The sequence below is a fragment of the Heliangelus exortis genome, chromosome 16, assembly GCF_036169615.1.
Source record: "Heliangelus exortis chromosome 16, bHelExo1.hap1, whole genome shotgun sequence".
Taxonomy (NCBI): domain Eukaryota; kingdom Metazoa; phylum Chordata; class Aves; order Apodiformes; family Trochilidae; genus Heliangelus; species Heliangelus exortis.
This window is the reverse complement of record NC_092437.1, coordinates 1,318,307-1,336,432: the sequence shown is the minus strand read 5'-3', so window position 1 is coordinate 1,336,432 and position 18,126 is coordinate 1,318,307. Positions and strand designations below refer to the sequence as shown.

The window sequence follows — 18,126 nt, the reverse complement described above, 5'->3', positions numbered from 1 at the left end:
TCTTCAGAGCTGTGTGTTGAGGACCCCAGAGTAGGAAGGGCAAAGCTTAACTTAGCTCTAAACTATTCACACAATGCACTTAAAATTCAAGTCTAAGCTGCGTAGATCCTAAACTCTTCAAGGAGTAGAAAATAAAAAATTTATGCATTAGTTAACCTTGTACCTAATTTAAAAAAGCGAAACCACTTCAAAATGAGGAAACTTGTTAAAAGCAACAATGAAAAAGACCTCAACAGAATGTAGTATGATGCAGACTGCTTTAAAAAAAACAACACCGGAGACTTGGAGTAAATAGATTCTTAATATTAAAGGAAGGTCATGTGAAGCCAGGTAAAACCTAGAAAGTGAATATAGTGTAGCAATACCCGAGTTAGAGAGTTAAACTCAATATGCAGGCTTAAGCAAAAGCATAGAGAACTTAGTATGGAAAAACAACGGAGGTAATAAATCTGCTAGGGTACAGGTCACTTTGACATAAAGGAACTAAAGAATGCTAGCATCCCCAAAATAAGACATGAAAAAATGGGACCTATGAAAAACAAAGGGAGATAAGGAAAGAGATGAGCTAAGCAGTCAGCATTTTCATCAGACACGAAAAAACCCTGCCAAATGCACAAGGAAACTATCCAAATTAGGAAAAAGTTATGGAAAGGACACCAGTTCAAGAGGATGAAAAACAGGAACGACCCCCAAAATCCTCCCCAAATTGAAGACCAAGCCTCTAACTCCACCTCAACTCTGCCTGTTATGAGTATTAAAAGTAGATGTTGCAATATAATGAATATTCATAATGTATGTTGCAATTGCTTGGCAAAATTCTATAAAAGCTTAATTGTGAGATTGCTGAATTGGAGCAGTTTGCCCAGGACAACCTGGCTGCTCCATGGCCGTTAATAAATACCTCCTGCTTAAAGGCTACAAAATTTGTCTCTGAGCAGTTACTCTGTCCGTGCCTTGTTTGGGGCATAAAATTGGCATCACATGGCATTGATAAATGATGGGTCAGAAGACGGGAAATAAGATGTCAGCAATTAACAGCTTTTACTGTGGAGTTAACAACACTTAGATCTACAAATTAATGTATAATTTGAGAAGCCAATTAAAAAAAACATGAGTTGGTAAAGCTTGCTCAGTTATTCTGGGTAGTAAAGATGATTCTTTTGAGTATCTCCAAGAATGGAGGCTCTGAAACCTCTGGGCAACCTGTGCCACTGAAAAAGTATTTTCTGGCATTCACAGGGGACCTCCTGTGCTTCAGGTTTTGCCCATTGCCTCTGGTTTCATCGCAGGGCACTGCTGGAAAGAGCCTGGCTTCATCCTCTGTTCACCTGCCCTTCAGGTATTTATATACGTTGACATATACATATTATATACAAATGTATATACAGGTATATATATTTATATATGTTGTCACACTCAGGCCTTCTCTTCTCCACACTGAACAATCCCAGCTCTGTCAGCCTTTCCTCACATGCATGATTAGTGTTTTTAAATGTGCCTTTGCAGTATATGTGTTTATGAACATCTGGTGGTTTACATGCAAGCAGGTGTTTATCCCACCACCCCTGCCTTGTCATGGCTGTGTATACATAGTACCACCTCTTGGTCAAATTGGAAACTGCGAGTAATACTTGCTGCATAGGATACACTTGGTAAACTGAACAGAGAAGTACATACTGTCCCTTTTTATCTTTCATTACACCAAAATGGCCTGTTGAAAAGCACTCAAGTGCTTGCCCTGACCGTGGTGAGAATTTGCAATGCTGAAGCTGTCCATCCAAGATCTGAGTGAAACAGGAATTTGCCACTACAGAGGTCAAAACATTCAGCAGAAGTGGTGAGATTTCCCACTTGAGTATCACATTTTTCCCTGTCTGGAATATCAGCTTCCTATATGTAGCTTTTCTTTCAGTCATCAGTTGTTTAGCCTGTCAGTTTAAATGCCTTTCACATCTGATACTGCACTTGGGTTTGGTAAGGGCTAACTCACAACACCATCTTCGTTGCTGTGAGTACTGAAATGGTGCACCCATTTCTGTATAATTTGTTTGTAAATGCCCTGTCAAAAATTAAGTTTGGATTCACTGATCTATTTTGCTATATGCAACCAGCAGTTTGTGTCTCTGCAGGTTCTCTGAACTATCAATGAGACATATTGATAGGTATTTCTGAAATGTACATACCAAGTATTTGTATTCTTTATATTTTGGTGTTCAAAAGGTGGTTGCATTTCAGAATTGTATTTCATCTGTGCACACTGCATAATTGTATTTGGAGCTGTACACAAAGGTTCTCTTACCAGGTTAGTAACCTGGTTGCCTTGCTTTAGTACAACACTTGATAGTGGTATGTTCTGTGTCTGGACATGTGGAATAGGCAGTCCTTCAGATACGGTGATAAGAACTACCAAATGGGTTCTCAAGAACTACCAAATGGGTTCTCTAACTGTTGCCATAAGGCTCTCTAGCAAAGAAGGTCAGATACTTTAGGGAAATAGTGCATTTTTTTTTTTCAGTATGAACTGTGAAGGGTAAATTTAGTAATCTTTTGACTTCTTTGTCTTGTAGATTTGTTTTATGGGTGTTCTTTTCATATACTTTCCATGTATCTATTACTCATGTGTTTCTGGCTCCAGAAAGAGATACTTTTCAGCAGGAATAACTTACCTTTTCTGGACATCCAGGAACAACATTCATTGTGCCATTCTTTTGAAAAGACTGGGTTTAGTTTTCCCCTGCAAAATCCACCTCTCCTCTAAGTGCTTCTCACTGATCTCTCTAGTCACAGAGTCGGTTGATACCAGGTGTATTTTTCTATACCAGGCTTTCTTCTATTCAAGAAGTTGAAGCATGTGAACTCAGGCTGTCCTTTATTATACTACGTATTCCAGTCTGTTGTCCTGTAGAGTTGCTAGCTGTGAATTTTCTCATGCATTTAACACATTAATATCATGCTTCCGATATCTTCCATTGTTTGTCAAGCTACAGTTGTAATAATAAGCATTCTACTTACACTGATCTTGACCTCTGAACTTCAGGCTGCAGTATTGTTAACATCAATTTACATGCATATGTAATCATAAGTGCACAAGATCCATGAAATCAGCCAAGTGAATTCCCTTTGTAAGTATTCAGGAAGAATTAACATTCACTTACAATTAACCTCATCCAAACCTGTAGTTGCCTCTAAAACACAACAAAAACATAGGCATGTACAATGTGTTAGACTGGATCAGAATGAAGGTTCCTCCAGCCTATCTGGTCTGTGACAGTACAGCGTGCCAGATGCCTCAGAAGAATGTGCATGAGCTTCATCCCAGCAATTGAGGCATCATCTCATAGTTGATAATTTGCAAGACTGAGTGTGTCATGCTACGCAAGACTTAATATCACTCTGAGAATTCTTGTTAATCATAAATAGTACCTTCCTGTTCACTTTGTCTGCCATCCTGTTCCTGTCTGCCATCTCATTAATGGGAATCAAAGAAACACAAGATGCAGGCATCTCCTTTGAGCTGTCTGTTTATGCTGAGGTCTCTTTCTGCACCTTGTACATCGATGTAACTAACACTCTGCATAATGCCTGCCTAAGAAGGGCTTTCCTGCTGGACATTTTCCAAGCTGTTATTGTTATTTCCGACTGTTATTTTGTAATCTGTTTTGCATTTTTGGTTCCCTCTGAAGTTCTTCCTAGTTGTTTAAGAACTAGGAAAATTTTATGTGAGCATCTTTTAATAACTGTGTTTCTTTCTGAATGTACTGATCAAAGAATACATATATGGTTTCCTACTATTGTGTCTATTTCTGTCTCTGATTTGGCACATCCATGAATTAGATGTGAATATTCCTTTTTGGTGCAATTTGCTTTCTTTAGAGCAACACGAAATACTTCATCTATACCTTTTGTTTTGCCGTTTGTTGTGAGCAGTATCCTTCGAATCTAGTACACAGGACAGTAACATACCAGATGGTAAAGCAGTGCAGCTTTGGTGACAGAACCAAGTAATTTCAAATTACCAGCTTTTTGTGTGGTTGGGGTTTTTTTGGTTTTTTTGTGAGGTTTTTTTTGTGTGGTTTTTTGTTTGTTTGTTTGTTTTTTGTTGTTTTGTTTTGTTTTGTTTGTTTTTGATATGTAAAAGTATAGTAATGACAGGCTCTGGAAAGCCTCTGGAAACTTAGGTCAGGAGAGCAGAATGGAACAGAAATGTTCACCATCCTGGGATCTGGTTTCAGTGTCTTTCAAGATCCATTAATAGCATAAAAGTGTCATATCAGCTAATGCTTACCTGATTTTTTTGAGTGACCAGAATGGCATGAGGGCTGGGCCAGCCTCTTGGGCAAGTTTAGATTTCAACTGTATAAGGAAAAATACTGATAATTAGCCATATTTTATTCCATTAACTCCCATTGGCTACTGACCAAGGGCTGTGTAAAGATTGAAGGTTTTGCAAAAGCTATTTAAATCCTTCCTTGGGCATGTAGACATTTTACTCTGTAATAGTTATTAGTTTAATTGCATAGTTGCCTTATGTCTAGTGCAGGGAGAATGTGTATTTCTTGTTTGTGGCACTGGCCAGATCTTCATTTTATCACTGAAACTGAACTGGGTGTGGTTGCTGAGACCAGTTAATAATGCTTACACCCTGAAAAACTGTGACCTGCAGTGTTGCAAAGCTTAGAATTTGGCGCAAGCTTCAGGGCTGATTTGCATTTGAAGGAAGGTTCCTTTACAAATAGTTAATTATGATGAGGTCATTCCAGGCTCATATGACAAGCGCTGTTTGAAATAGTTTCCTGGATTGTATTTAAAAAGAAACACTGTCGGTATTGTGTGTTAAATGTAATGACATTCTGCATTCTTGCAAGATTTAATGAGATTTTGTGAAATACCAACACTACTTCAAGGCCTTTTCTGAAGCTGGTGGAGGATTGCATACCCTGACTTTCCAAGATCCTGTAAAACTTAATTGATAAGTGCAAAGCTACCTATTCCCCTCTCCTTTGCCTGGGGAAATCTGAATTCCTTTTTGCGTGTGTCCCATTAATTCTTCATTCCAGTGTCTCTGGGCTGACTAGTTTTGACAAGCTTCTGCATCCTTTGTAAATGTGTATGTGGGTGGCAAAATAATGTAATTGATGTAATAAAATAGGAGGTTACATGTTTGAAGATTCTTTTGGCTCTAAATCAAAGAAATCTAAATGGGACCTCATTTTATTCTGTGTCATAGAGTCAGCTTGTGTCCCTAAAACATTCTTTCTGGGATTGTCCATTGCAGGAGAGGTGTTATTACTAGGTGTTGTCTGAAGGAAGAGGATGCGTTGTCTCTTAGGAACATTCAGATCTTTGCTATTTTGGCTAGTTAGATTTACTTTCAACAGCTTTGTGGAGTGGACTATTAATTGTGAATTTCATAGATACTTCTAATTATGTTGGTCTGAGCTTTTTCCTCCCATCCTGTGCTTTCTGAACACTTCCGGGAGTGTTGCAGAAAATCCGCTTTTGCAAACAAAAAAATCAGTCCTTTCTTCTTGCTTGCTTTATGATACTTGCATGAAAGGAATAGGTAGAACTTCCACTATCACAAGTTGGGAGGGTACAGTGGTTTTGTAGGATGCAGATAAAGGGCTGGATGAAGTGTGGCAGCAGGCACGGGCAAGTAATAACTTTGGCTGTTACTGAACGACGCTAATATTAGTGAATATAAATAAGTTACATTATATGAAGCTTGTAAAACCAGTGATTTTTAAATGGTGTTCCTTGGAAATCTTGCTGCTGTCATTGCTTCCAGCTTTAATGCTGAAAACGAGACACTAGATTGCTCTCCTTCAAGTTAAGTTATGCAATGATTTCCTCTCGTAATTCTATTCATGAATTCATAGAACAGGTTAGGGAAGGAAAAAGATGACACCATCATTACAGTATAGCGCCTTTTTATTTATTTCCATTCCTGTTACATAACTACTTTAGCTGTGTGGTCTGCATTTCTGTGCTCTCAGTCATAATAATGTTGGAACACCAGACTCCTAAAGAGGCAAAAGTGAGCTGAGGTACAGGTTGTATCAGTGAGCAGGAGCCACATCAAGCATCACAAATCCCTTAATATCTGAAAAATGGACACAGACCAAGTCCACCTGAAGCTGCCTGGTGCCGCTCTTGTAGGGAATGATTTCAAATTGGACTGTTGAGCTCTCCATGGGAGCCATTCTTGCCACACTAAAAGAAAATACAGCAGTGAATTCAAGCAGCTAAAACATTGTCAGTGTATATTCTTCAGACACTGCAAGTCTAAGACAGTATGGAAAGGAAGAATCAGAGTAAATGGCTGCTGTGTTTGTATGCTTCTAGCACAGGTGGACATAACCTGCCATGCTCACAGCCCCCACAACCCTTCCCCTGAGGAACTGATAAAGATGTAATGGATGTTGTGGAATAGTTGCAGTTCTAAATCTGTGATAGGGAATTAGCGGTTTTATCATGAAAGCAAAACATTGAGCGCATGGAATGGTCAGTAATGTTATTTTCAGAAGAGCTCAAATCCAACTTTATGTATTACCCTTATGCTCAAAACATTATTTATAGTACTCTGGATATGTCTATTTTGGATATGCTCTATTTTGGTGTGGTCGGTGTAACTGCCTATTGATTTTATGTCTGTAGTTAGAAATTATTCTTGGTTAGAAATTATTCAAAGCAAGGAGGCTAAGAGAGTGGGAGAAAAGGGCCTCTGCTCTAAGGAGGTATTGAAGCTGAGCAATACTGGTGCTTTAAAGGAAGTTAAATTTCAAGGTCAGGATCTAGACCTGCATTTTTTATTCAGTGTACATTAAGTCTTAGTGATATATGCCATTACTCATCTTTAGCTATCTTTTTTTGTTTTTCTCTCAGTTTATGATTCTAACTCCTCCCTCAGTGTTTTGGAGACCTGTAAAAGTAATATTTAAAATTTAAAAATATTGAAAATAATAAACATGGAGGAGATAAGAGAACAATTCCTTACTGGTGCATCAGTGAACACATTTTTAAGACATCTTATTACAGTATATGTCCCGGCGCTTTAGTATTTTAATGTCCAAAGGAAAAAGTATATCTCTCTTATCCTTTAAGGACAGTTTGGTTTTCCTTTTGCAAGCCATAGAAAAGGAGAAAGGTTTACAATTTTTGCCTTTTATGTACTTGAGTACAAACTACAGCATTCCGAATTAGATGCTGCCGTTAAAAGCAAGCCATTTCTCAACTCCCTGAGCATTCTGTAATTCAAAGCTTGGCAAAGGAGGTGTGAAAAACTCCAAATAGTATATGGAGAGTACTGACATGGTGGTATTTTGTCCAAGGTTGGTGGAAACAAAAGTCATGAGATGGACAGAAAGAATCTATTTTAAAAAAAAACACCTTCTATTCCAGATTTCCCACCAACATGAATGAGTTCTTAGACAGATAGAGTTTACGTACTTGATTCTTAGTTGCTCTTTGAGGAGGCCGCTGCCTTCTGCTCTCAGCACACAGTCTGTCACCACTTCAGACAATGGGTTGGTAAAAGTGACCTGCACACCAACAGCCTTGTGTACCACTGTTGAACCAAGGACCTACAGATAAAAAACATTCTGCTCAGCCACAGCATGAGCTTCTGTTCTTTCTCATGGTTTTCTCTTTTTCTTCTTGAAAACCACTTTACCCTCTTAGGATCTCCTGGATGGGAAGGAGCCAGGAATTATCTTGTATTCTGGGTTTCAGACTTGTGTCTTCCCTGATCTTCCTCTTACCGTTGGCATACCTATAGAAATGTTTCCTGTTGTTCGTAACCCCCCTTACCAGATCCTATGTGTATTTACTCTATGTGTATTTGCTTTCCTAACCTGATCTCTTGCTTGTCTGACTACATCCCTGTACTTCTCCCAGGTTATACGTCCTTGCTTTCATCCTCTGTAAATTTCATTTTTACCCCGAAGTGTGTTCAGGAGTTCCTTGCTCATCCACACTGGCCTCCTGGCACTACTGCCTGCCTTTCTCTTCATTTGGACACATTGGTCCTGGGCATGCAGGTGATCTTATATATGCATCATGTCACTTATGATATGCTACCAGAAGGAGAACAGAATGAGAATATAGGAATTAACTTGGCATATATATGGCTAACTACTGTAGGCAGTCTAATTCAAGTGAGCTTTAATTAGGCTAAGTGTAAGATTTAGGATTAGCAAACATCTGTCCTGTGGAAGAGAGGTAAATTGCGGTGTCTTATGCAAAAAAACCCCAAACCAACAAACAAACATTTTTTTTTTGACTGAAGTGGAATTGGCCTATCTGGTTACCTTTGTAGATAGTGTAATACTAATTACCATAACGGAGAAGTTCAGCACACCCTAGTTGCATTTCTCTGTTATTACCTGTATGTTTATACAGAAGTTTCAGTTAACAGAAAAATAAACTCATTGTAGAACTTAGTCACTGAACCGAAGTAAATTAAATCAGGTGCCTGCCCCGTGTAAGATGGCACTGTTATTTGCATGTTATTAGCACAGAAGGCTATTTACAAGGTATCACTAGAACTTGGTATTCAGAAATTGTTAAACCTACAAAACTTCAAACTTGTTATTCCCGTGTGTAACTTTGGTTTTCTTGTATTCTACTGACAGAGTTGTTTGGGATAACTAATCTAGTCTGGGGGCTGTGAAAGACACTGTGAATTACCATCTTCCCTCTATGCTGTTCACAGAACCACAGACTATCTGCATACTTTGTCTGATAGAAGTGTGTGAATGTGCCTGGACTGTCCAGAAGAAATTAAGCCAATTGTTGTGATGGTCTGTGCAAACTTAGAACCATCCTCTGGAAGACATACATAGAGTGTGGTCTTTCCTGTAGAGTAAGAATTGCTTTTCACCCATTGTGCAACATTTGTCGCAAGTCAGTCTTAAGTGAGGGCCTCCAGTTCTGATGATTAATCATCTGAGAATATTCTACAGAATGTGTGAAGTGCCAGTTTTCCTGATATGGTGAAGGAACATCCTTGAGTATTAGTAATAATGAGACTCACACCCCCTAGGCATTATCAGCTAGTCAGTGGAAATGTCTTTGATAAAAATCAGGCTTCCTAAATAAACTGGAATGGAATGATCAGGCTTCCCTAGCAAGAGTGGAGGCCTAGATATGGTGTAGGTCTCTCTCTGTCTCTCTCTGTGTAGATAAACTTTCCTTGTAACCCACATATGACACTTGAGAATTTTTATCAGTGCCTTGTCAGCAAGCAGTGGCAAGAATACCATAGCATATTTATACTTCAGAAAGGTTTACTTTTCCTTAGTGTGATTCACTTCCTTTGTGTCAGTATTATTGCCCATTACTAGAGCAACAAGATCAAATGGCCCCCAGGCATGATTTCACTCCCATGAGGAATAGTTGGAGTAAGGATTCTAGCTGCTTCTTCTCAACACATCTCTATAGGGACACAGAGGAGAGTAGCTTTTTACCTTGATGGTAAGAAAAGGATCTTGAAGTACAATATCCTTCTCTACTAGAAGCGATGCTCCCTGTTTGGTTTCACACACAGCAGTCACTAGGATCTTCCTGTCATCCATCAGAGAGTTTTTGTACTGGGAATAGGTGATCTTGAATGAAATCTCTTTTACTGGAATGGAAATAGAAATGTCATTTCCCCCTGCCTTTGTTTTTCTATGTCTAAATACCAGATATTTGTAACATATTTGTCTTTTAAGGAATAAGGATGTCATGACCCTGGGGCTGGGTATTTGTGGATGTTGGCAGGAGCGATGCTTATAGGCAACTTCTGCTCACATTCACGTCATACACTAAATGATAAGGTACAAGTCAGTAACTGGACACTCCTGACGATGGATATATGTAGTAATCTCTGCTGGTGTTTTTTTTTTATTTATCTGAAGCTGGGCATTTAATACTTCTTCCTTGCAATGAAGGCAGAAGTGAAAAGATGGTTTGGTTTAAATTCTCTTGCTGATGCAGGTGTTCAGCCTCTGCCTTAAGGAGGGTGCACAGTCAGAGTCTCTGTGCCAGTGAGGAATGTGATGGATCTTGAGAAAAAATATTTATCTATTGCTAACACAGTTATAATGTGCTGTGTATTAGCTTGAGAGGGTAGTTATATTCATCTGTTACACATTTCATTTTTCACACCATTTCTGTAAAAGCAGAGCAAAGGCCACTTGTCTGCAGGTAGTGTAGCTCCTGCTGCAGTCTGTAGTTACTGTCCTACTGCTGCTAAAGATGTGGGCTCATGTTTCCCCCATTAATATGTCTTTATTCTTGGCGTAGGGGGAGCTGGTAGCTGAGTAGTAGTCTCCAGTTCTCTTAGGTGTTCTCTCTTAGCAAAAAAAGGTCATAATATAGAACTAATAGTGGCTGTGCTGGGTCAGAAGAAAAGGTCACCTTTCTGACAGTGCCCAAAAGCAAATGCTTAAGACAGGGCAAATATGTATATGTTTCTTTTCCCCTGAGTAGCCTAACCTCCAGCCGTTTGCAGATCATGCACTTCTTGAACCATTCATTACTTCTATGTGATTTGTCCACAAAGCAAAGCTATGTCTTGTCCTAAGTTGTAATAAAATTATAATTACCTTCTTCAGATCCAAGTTTAATTGACCTAGACAGCTGCAGTATCTCAGCCTTTGGTTTTCTTGTGTAGAGAATGGCTGAAGCTCTCAGTTTAACCTTTATGGTCTTGAAATCTGAGATCAAGTTCCTCAGTGCCAAGGTAAGAAGGATATCCTTGCCAATTACAGGAGATGCATCAAGTATTAACTTCCCTGAGATACTGGGTTTTTGTGCAGGCCGTGTCATACTTTGTCTCCATGTTGCTGAAGACTGTCTTCTTCTCCGTCTTGTAACTTTGCTTCTTCTCCCAGTGCTTCTTACACCGAGCAGCTTCAGTGCTTTTTTATACACCCGCCTTTCTTTAAAGGATCCTACTTTGAAAGATAACATGGTCAGAGATCTAATGCATGCTCGATATAGTGTGAGGGAACCAGAACTGCTTTCAGTAAATCCTGATTAGGAAAGTTGAGGAGGGCAAAAATACACAAGAGCAAGTGAGGTCTAACCTAAATGGTAATTTTGACACATAAGCAAATGGATATACACCGTCATGAAGACTAGCAAGTAAAACCTGTCTGTCAGCTTTAGCCGGCTGTTTATGGGAACCTCTTAGAAGCTGTGAGCAGTAGAAAGATAACTCTTGGGAGAGCATAACATCGGGCAATTGCCATGTCCTCTGAAATCAGGAGGGGTGAAAAAGATCCTTTTTGCAGAAACTCTCCCCAAACAACTCTGCAGACTGGCTGTTGCAGTGTGTCATAACAGAAATACTCACATTAGCTGATCAGAACAGCTAGATCAGAATATTTTACAGAAGTAGCTCTGACTTTGTATTGAATATATTAGTATTTAATCAAAGGCCACAAAGGCCACGCTGAATCACTGTCAGCTGACAGTGAGCCCCAAGACTCTGAAAATTCACAATTACTTTGCTCCAGAAGAAATAAAATCAGTGCTAAATCCAGCAAAGGTCTAAATTCCTTTCACTTCTGGCCATTTGTGGCAAGACAACTGTAATAAAGAATTTACCTTCTGGATATTTGTAATTAGCAGTGACATCCACACGGGAGTTGGTGCCCACTGCTTTGGTGCTGATAAATTTTCCAATCTTCCTCGTGTCAGAATAAATTCTCTCCTTTCTTTTCTTGCTGTAGTGAATCCAAGTAACATAGTCAGCATTCACTGCTGCAAATACAAAAGAGCTGTCATAATCCAGGTTCACATCTCCTTCCTTAATGGCTCTGATGGAGGCTGGACCACACTGGTACATTCCTGTATTAGAAGAAAAAGTTAAGTGAATGCCTGTTGCAGAAGAATAGAAATTCTCATGGTGACAGCAAAAGCAAGAGCTAGTCAGTCCAAAGACACATTTGGATAAAGTCTGTGTTTCTGTGGTTGTGCATTATAGTACCCGCATGCCCAGAGATGTACATTCTCCCTCAAAAGATAGGAGCACAGAGGAGGTTATAAGTATAACCAACTGTAGGGAGAGCTAATACTTTTTACAATATTTGCTGTGTGAAATGTTCTGACCATCTGCAGCTTGCAAGGTTGTATTCTAAGCTGTCTTGTGAAAGGAGAGAAGAGGGAGCCAAGTTGGAAGTACAGTTAGACTTAGGAGATGTGAACTGTCAGTGTTGTATGTGCATTGAAGAACCAAGAAGCTAAATTTGGTAAACTTAGCAGTGGGGAAGTCAATCAAGTTGTCTCTATATAAGTAAATGAAAACGGAGCCAAAGTGTGAACACAAGTGCTGGCCATAGGTCATCCACAACGTTTACTATCTAGCAAGCTTCTTAATGTAGTTGGGTTGTTGGTTTGTTTTTTTTTTCTTTTTGTTTTTTGTTTGCTTGTTTTGTTTTGGTTTTTTTTTTATTTTTTCCCCTTGCCATTGAGTTATCATTTAGTGCTGTGAACCAAAGCCCTTCTATGTCATCTGGTTTCAAAGGCAGAGAACAGTTTGGGGCTTTCATCTAGCATTGTATATACATGTCCTGTGAGGTACAGGATAGAGTCATGGGGGTATTTATTTTCAACTGTGAACTCTTTGCTTTGCTTCTGTGACTCTAAGCTCTAAAATCTTCACTTAGCATCTCATTAAAAGGGGTTTGAATGTGTTTTTCTGCTAAATATGTGCAGTGCGAGCCACCAAATGTATCTAATGCCAGCAGTGCGCCCATGCAGCAAAAGAGACCAACAACATTCAGGGCAGCATCAGGAAGACCATTGCCCAGAGGTGCGATCACTGGTGCGACCACATGTGGAGTGCTGTGTCCAGTTCTAGGCTCCTTATACAAGAAAGATGTGGACATAAGGGAGCAAGTCCTGCAAAGGGCCACAAAAATGATTAAGAGAAGGCTTGGGGAAATCTGATTGATGTGTTTAAATACCTGATTTATAGACAACAGAATCAGACTCTCCTTAGTGACAGCCAGTGAAAGGACAAGTGGTAGTGGGCACAAAGTGAAACAGAAAATTCCATTTCAGCATAGGCAAACCAGATTTTTCTCTGAGTGTGGTCACACTCTGCAACAGTTTGTCCAGAGACCTTGTGGAGTCTCCATCCTATGATATATTCAAAACCCAACTGGACATTGTCCTGATAAACCTGTTCTTAGTGACCCTGTGCTGAGCAGGGGTTTGGAGTAAACAACCTCTTACCAACCTTCCCAGCCTTAGCTGTTCTGTGTTATTTTATCAATCTGTGTAATATTAGGAGCTATGCGAACTTCTCACGCTGACTTGAGTGGAGGCAGCGGATCAAGAAAAGTACTAGTTTGCATGCTGGTAGGCAGTCCAAAGACTGACAGAAAAGCAATGGACCTGAGATTGATGTTGCTGTTGCCTTTCTTGTGCACCTGAATTAATGCTACATCTAGGGGGAGTAGGTAGAAGAGAGTAGTAACTGAAATTTCTGTGGCAGTCTTTACAAGTAACAGTATCGAGAGCACTTTATATTTACAACAGCGTTACCTTTGCTTCTTTCCTGGGGTGTTGCATCTAGAACCTGCCACCCATCATAAAAAGAGCCAAGATCTCCTCTAGTGAACCAGCTTTCATTCCAAACATGGAAATTCCTGAAAGGGGGATAGAACAGGGAGTCTCTGATTGATACAATTAGTTCTGTATTAAAAGATAATGACCCTAGTTGAGGGCATGAAAACTCTCTGGAAAGACCAGCGGTAGACACCTTTCTTGAGTACCGCTTCTCCTTTGTCAGCTTTTTGTCTTCAGACATCTGAAAAATGCTGGGATGTTGTGAAACAAATAATGTTAAAATTAATAATTAATTCAATTCTGGACACCCCAGAACAACATACTGTACATCCCAAGGTCTTCTGTGGATATTGCTATCTGCAGGTATCTGTTTACAGCTGCTTTCTACTTCATGTCACCCTTGTCCAGTTCACGTGATACAGGGTTCTTTCCATTACTGAAAAACTGATGCATGAAGCACAGCACACATGTGCAGTGTGATAGTTTCTGTGCACTTTTTTGTCAAAAGCTTAGTTTTTACCAGATTCTCTTGAGTTGAAAAAAACAGCATGCACTTCCAAAAGGATGGGATGGAGTTTTTCTCAGCTGCATTAAATCTATTACCTTTACCATAGTAACCTCTCAGTATTGTGCTGATCATGAAAGGCTGAGACAATCAACAGTGTCTGATTCTGGGTCTAAAACTTATGAGAGTGTTCTGCTCTAGGAGTCAAGGGACAAGAGGTGGACCATTTGTGGACAAGAGGTTTACCACTCCTAGCTTTTTCTGGAAAAATATAGACAAAGTTAGCAGCTATGCTTTCAGATTTTCTGTTGAATAGCAATGATAAAAAGAATCTCTTCTGTTCTTTCTTCAGAATTATGAAACTGAGTACATATTGCATTTATGAACACTCAGTTGCTTCTTTGGTGTGGGTTTTATGTCACTGGAAGCATGAGGCTGGGGTAGTTTTTTAGGAGCATGATTCTAGGTCTTTTAATTGGAGAATATAATGGAAGAAATATTGAGAAAAAAATACTTACCACACACTGTCTTCTGTCAAGTGCAGGGTCTTTCCAGACATGTCAATGTATTTATCAATACTGAGATTTATATTTGTGTCATGGGCAGAGTTGAAGTTTGTAATCACACGAGTAGGTATTCCCAGGGATCTCAGAACTGCAGTATAGAATACCACGAAAGCGTTGTAAACCTGTTTTACAGACATTTAAAATGTATTTTTCTGTTTTTCTTGACTGAGAAATCTAGCGTATATGTTTTCACTTGGGGAAACAAACTCTCAAAAACTTTTCATCAGTGATGCATTTCACAGTCATTATGCACAATTGCTCAGAACACAGTTCCACTCACTTGAACAGCTGCCGTGTTCATTTTATGAAGAGAGATTCACCCATTTATTTTAATCTCCCATTCTTCATCCTCCTCTTTATCCCTTTTTCTCCATGGTTTCCCTGGTACCTGCTTCCCTTTCCTAATCCCCTCTGAGGCAAAGCCTCTTCATAACACTATTTTACCTTTTTAATTTAAAAAAAAAAAAAAAAAAAAAAAAGTTTCTTCATCTCTTCTTGTATACCTGTGCACATTACTCCTGCAAAGACCCAGCACTGGCCATACCGGACAGGTTTGTATCGCCTCCGGTACCACTTTTGAAGGATGGTCACACTTCCACTCCACTGCAAGGGGTTGGTTCCTGAACAGTAATTTCCATTCCACTTCCCTTCCACTACTCCTTTTTCATCATTGCTGTTAACCTGAAAGAGTCCTTCTTGTGGGAGAATTAAAATATTTACAGAAAAAGGAAGAGAAGAAAATAGGCCTTAGGACAAGACCCTTCTTGTACCACTCATTGGCTGACTGGTGGGACATAGTAGTTCAGTACTAGAGTTTTGTGTGCTCAAGTGCAACAATTGGAATGAGCTCCCCCTAGGATGGAGAATACTAAATACACACATGAAATGCAGTCATACCAACACCAGTTTTCCAAAATACTTTGTGGTTCTCTTGGTGTGTGAAAAACTTACCGAATGATTTCAGAATGGCCACAGGGTTTCCAAATTAGTGAAAGGATTTAAAGGACTGAAAATCTGTTAGGAAAGTACATCTGAGGTTCAGTGTTCATCTGAGATTTAGTTCCCCAAAAGCTCCTGGAAACATTCCTTCAGTTATGAGCAATCTTTAGGGAAGAAGGTAAATGAAACTTTGGGGGTACTTCTTAAAAATAAATCTCCAGTTTATCTCTTCTGACTATTTTTTTTGCAGAAAAGTTAGCCATGTTATAAAAAACAGAGGCATTTGTAATAAAGTATGAGGGTGTTTGTTAGGAGGTACACTGTACAGCTCTAAGTATTGATTACCATTGCACTGATAACTCTGCACACATAGATAGGATTGTTTCGGTTGGATACATCAACAGCTGGATCTTGGCGGTGGTTCAGGCTCCGATCCAGTATAGCCAGAGAGATGTCAAGGATATCCTCTTCAAACTGAAATCAAAGCAAGCAACATATTAAAGGATAGTTTCATACATAAACCCAAGGATAAACTCCACACAATAGGATGATATTGGTATATAGGCATTTTCTGTACTATTAAAGAAAACAGGGCCAAGGTGACAGCTGATATTTTAAAGCATGTTTATGAGTATGGTTTTGGGCCATAGGTGCTGGCATTCACAAAGATATTACGTGGCCTAGTTGAACGGACAAGACCACTCCAGGTCTGGCTCAGCAGGCTTTGCACCTTCCCACATCCTGTCATGCCCTTGCAGATCGATTTCTGTTACGAAAACTTCACTCTGGTTGGCTGCATTCACCTTATATCAGACTATTTGAACTGAAAGAAACCCACAAAAATAATTATTGTGGATTAGGGTCATGGAGGAACTGTGTTGGGTCCAGGAAATGCCAAAATGCTATGCTGTATGGATGTGGTTGGTCAAAGATGCCACTTGACCTCTGAGACACGTAGCAATAATTTATTAGTATAAAAGAAGCGACAGTTATGAGGAGGTTTGGTAGAAGTGCTGTCCATGCAACTGCTGGTGAAGTTGTTAGGCATGAATTGGTCAGGAATAGTTTTCACTGGCCCAACAAATTTCAGGATAGCTGTGTGACTAAAATGGACTGTAGTTACGCTCTATTTGTAGCAGTTATGCATAGAAGACCAAATCAATTTTCAAAAATTCCAACTGGAGCTGCTTCGGTTGAGTAGATACAGGTTCTCCTCTTAGTGTCTTTTGACCCGTTTACTGAACCAGCTGTGTAAGTATTTAGATGTACTAACCTCATGGTACGTAGAGGTTAATACAGATTAGATTCCTTTGCCCATTACAAAGGTTGAGAAACAAGCAGACTTTCACCCTTTCTTGTAATACTCAAAATTAAAATTGTATTTTGTTTATTTATTTTTGTATTAGCATGTTCCACACAGGGGAAATTATTTGGCACTTCTGTAATGTGACAAGTGAGACATATATCTGCAAGAAAACATAAAGTGAGAGAGGAATACTGGCCTTTTATACCATGAGACAATGACTCTCTCTCTGCAAAACCCTATTTGCCCACTATCGTTATTTTCCAAATTCTGGAATAGGTGATATATTTACCTGTCCGTAGTTCCAGGCTTCTGGTTGAATATATTTTTCCAGTCCTTGAAATATGATTCCGCTGTCATTCAGAACATACTCCCATCGCTCCTTTTCATTAGCCATATAGACATCATCATCTAGAAGCAGAATGGGACATGCTGGCTGAAAGGAAGTCTGCTTTGCTGTAATTGAAAATCTCACTTCAAATGGAATTCTGGGGAATGAGTCAGGCTGCCTGTACATCCAGGCTTAGGATGCCCTGCTGTATCTCTTAACAGTTTAGAGAGTGAATAAAATAAGTATGAAGTTCATTTGAGGAGAATTGACTATGCTCCTGTCCCTCCACTAGTCTCAGTGTGTGTCTTACTGGTAGATATTGCTTGGTTTACAACTGAACACAAGTATCAGGGAAAGACACTTAGAATAAATATTTGGGGTACTTCCTGCCTCTGATTTCTTATCCTACAAGCAAGAGGCTGGATCCTTGATGTATTGAAGCACTGAAGAAGGGGCTAAAGCTTAATTAATGATCTTTAACAAAAGAAAAAAAAAAAAATGTTCCTGTAGCTGTGACTGTCATGCACATGCTTTTCTGTGACACCCAGATTTCCTGACTGTGTATTATGTCATTCAAATAACTCCAAAACATACTTGTACACCAGGGATTGAAGAGTAGCACAAACTGGCCCAGGAGTGTTGAAGAGACCTTGTTCCTAGAAACAGTCTGGAGTCTGAGTTTGTATCGTCCAATGACAGCATTGGCTGGGCTGGATATCGTGAAGTTCATGGAGCCAGGCTTACTGGGTTCTTGGGTTGCACTCCAGCCACTTGCACTCTCCTCAAAAAGGTTAAACACCGCCTTAGTCTGCTGTGATTCTGATGGAGATGGTCCTGCCAGAGGGAATGGGGACAGCAATTCTAAATCATAGCTGTGGGTGACAAACCTGGGGTCAGTGATGATCTCAGTTCCAGTTAG

The 18,126-nt window shown here is 39.6% G+C and overlaps 1 protein-coding gene and 2 long non-coding RNA genes across 6 annotated transcripts in view; 2 read left to right on the top strand and 1 right to left on the bottom strand.

The window, feature by feature from the left end:
- The first annotated feature begins 27 nt into the window (after positions 1 to 27).
- LOC139803409 (uncharacterized) overlaps positions 28 to 18,126 on the top strand; it is a 52,705-nt gene continuing 34,606 nt past the window's right edge. Inside the window, exons 1-3 of one of the 3 annotated variants that reach the window (XR_011729005.1) lie at positions 28 to 760; positions 1,290 to 1,339; positions 1,723 to 1,837. This is a non-coding gene — a long non-coding RNA (uncharacterized lncRNA). Of the gene's footprint in view, positions 761 to 1,239; positions 1,352 to 1,722; positions 1,838 to 18,126 lie in introns of all 3 variants that reach the window. The other 2 variants (XR_011729003.1, XR_011729004.1) reach the window with 2 other exon arrangements.
- The window catches only part of LOC139803404 (protein-glutamine gamma-glutamyltransferase 6-like), a 15,199-nt gene continuing 2,986 nt past the window's right edge, over positions 5,914 to 18,126 (bottom strand). The window contains exons 3-13 of one of the 2 annotated variants that reach the window (XM_071759537.1): positions 17,802 to 18,041; positions 17,169 to 17,287; positions 15,919 to 16,047; positions 15,138 to 15,315; positions 14,587 to 14,722; positions 13,540 to 13,643; positions 11,596 to 11,838; positions 10,590 to 10,940; positions 9,468 to 9,625; positions 7,450 to 7,583; positions 5,914 to 6,213 (exon numbers count right to left, since the gene is read on the bottom strand). In XM_071759537.1, coding sequence (XP_071615638.1) covers positions 6,060 to 6,213; positions 7,450 to 7,583; positions 9,468 to 9,625; positions 10,590 to 10,940; positions 11,596 to 11,838; positions 13,540 to 13,643; positions 14,587 to 14,722; positions 15,138 to 15,315; positions 15,919 to 16,047; positions 17,169 to 17,287; positions 17,802 to 18,041 — 1,946 coding nt within the window. In that variant the 3' untranslated portion in view covers positions 5,914 to 6,059. The remainder of the gene's footprint in view (positions 6,214 to 7,449; positions 7,584 to 9,467; positions 9,626 to 10,589; positions 10,941 to 11,595; positions 11,839 to 13,539; positions 13,644 to 14,586; positions 14,723 to 15,137; positions 15,316 to 15,918; positions 16,048 to 17,168; positions 17,288 to 17,801; positions 18,042 to 18,126) is intronic. The other variant, XM_071759538.1, reaches the window with a different exon arrangement.
- The window catches only part of LOC139803411 (uncharacterized), a 5,522-nt gene continuing 5,419 nt past the window's right edge, over positions 18,024 to 18,126 (top strand). The window contains exon 1 of the long non-coding RNA XR_011729007.1: positions 18,024 to 18,121. This is a non-coding gene — a long non-coding RNA (uncharacterized lncRNA). The remainder of the gene's footprint in view (positions 18,122 to 18,126) is intronic.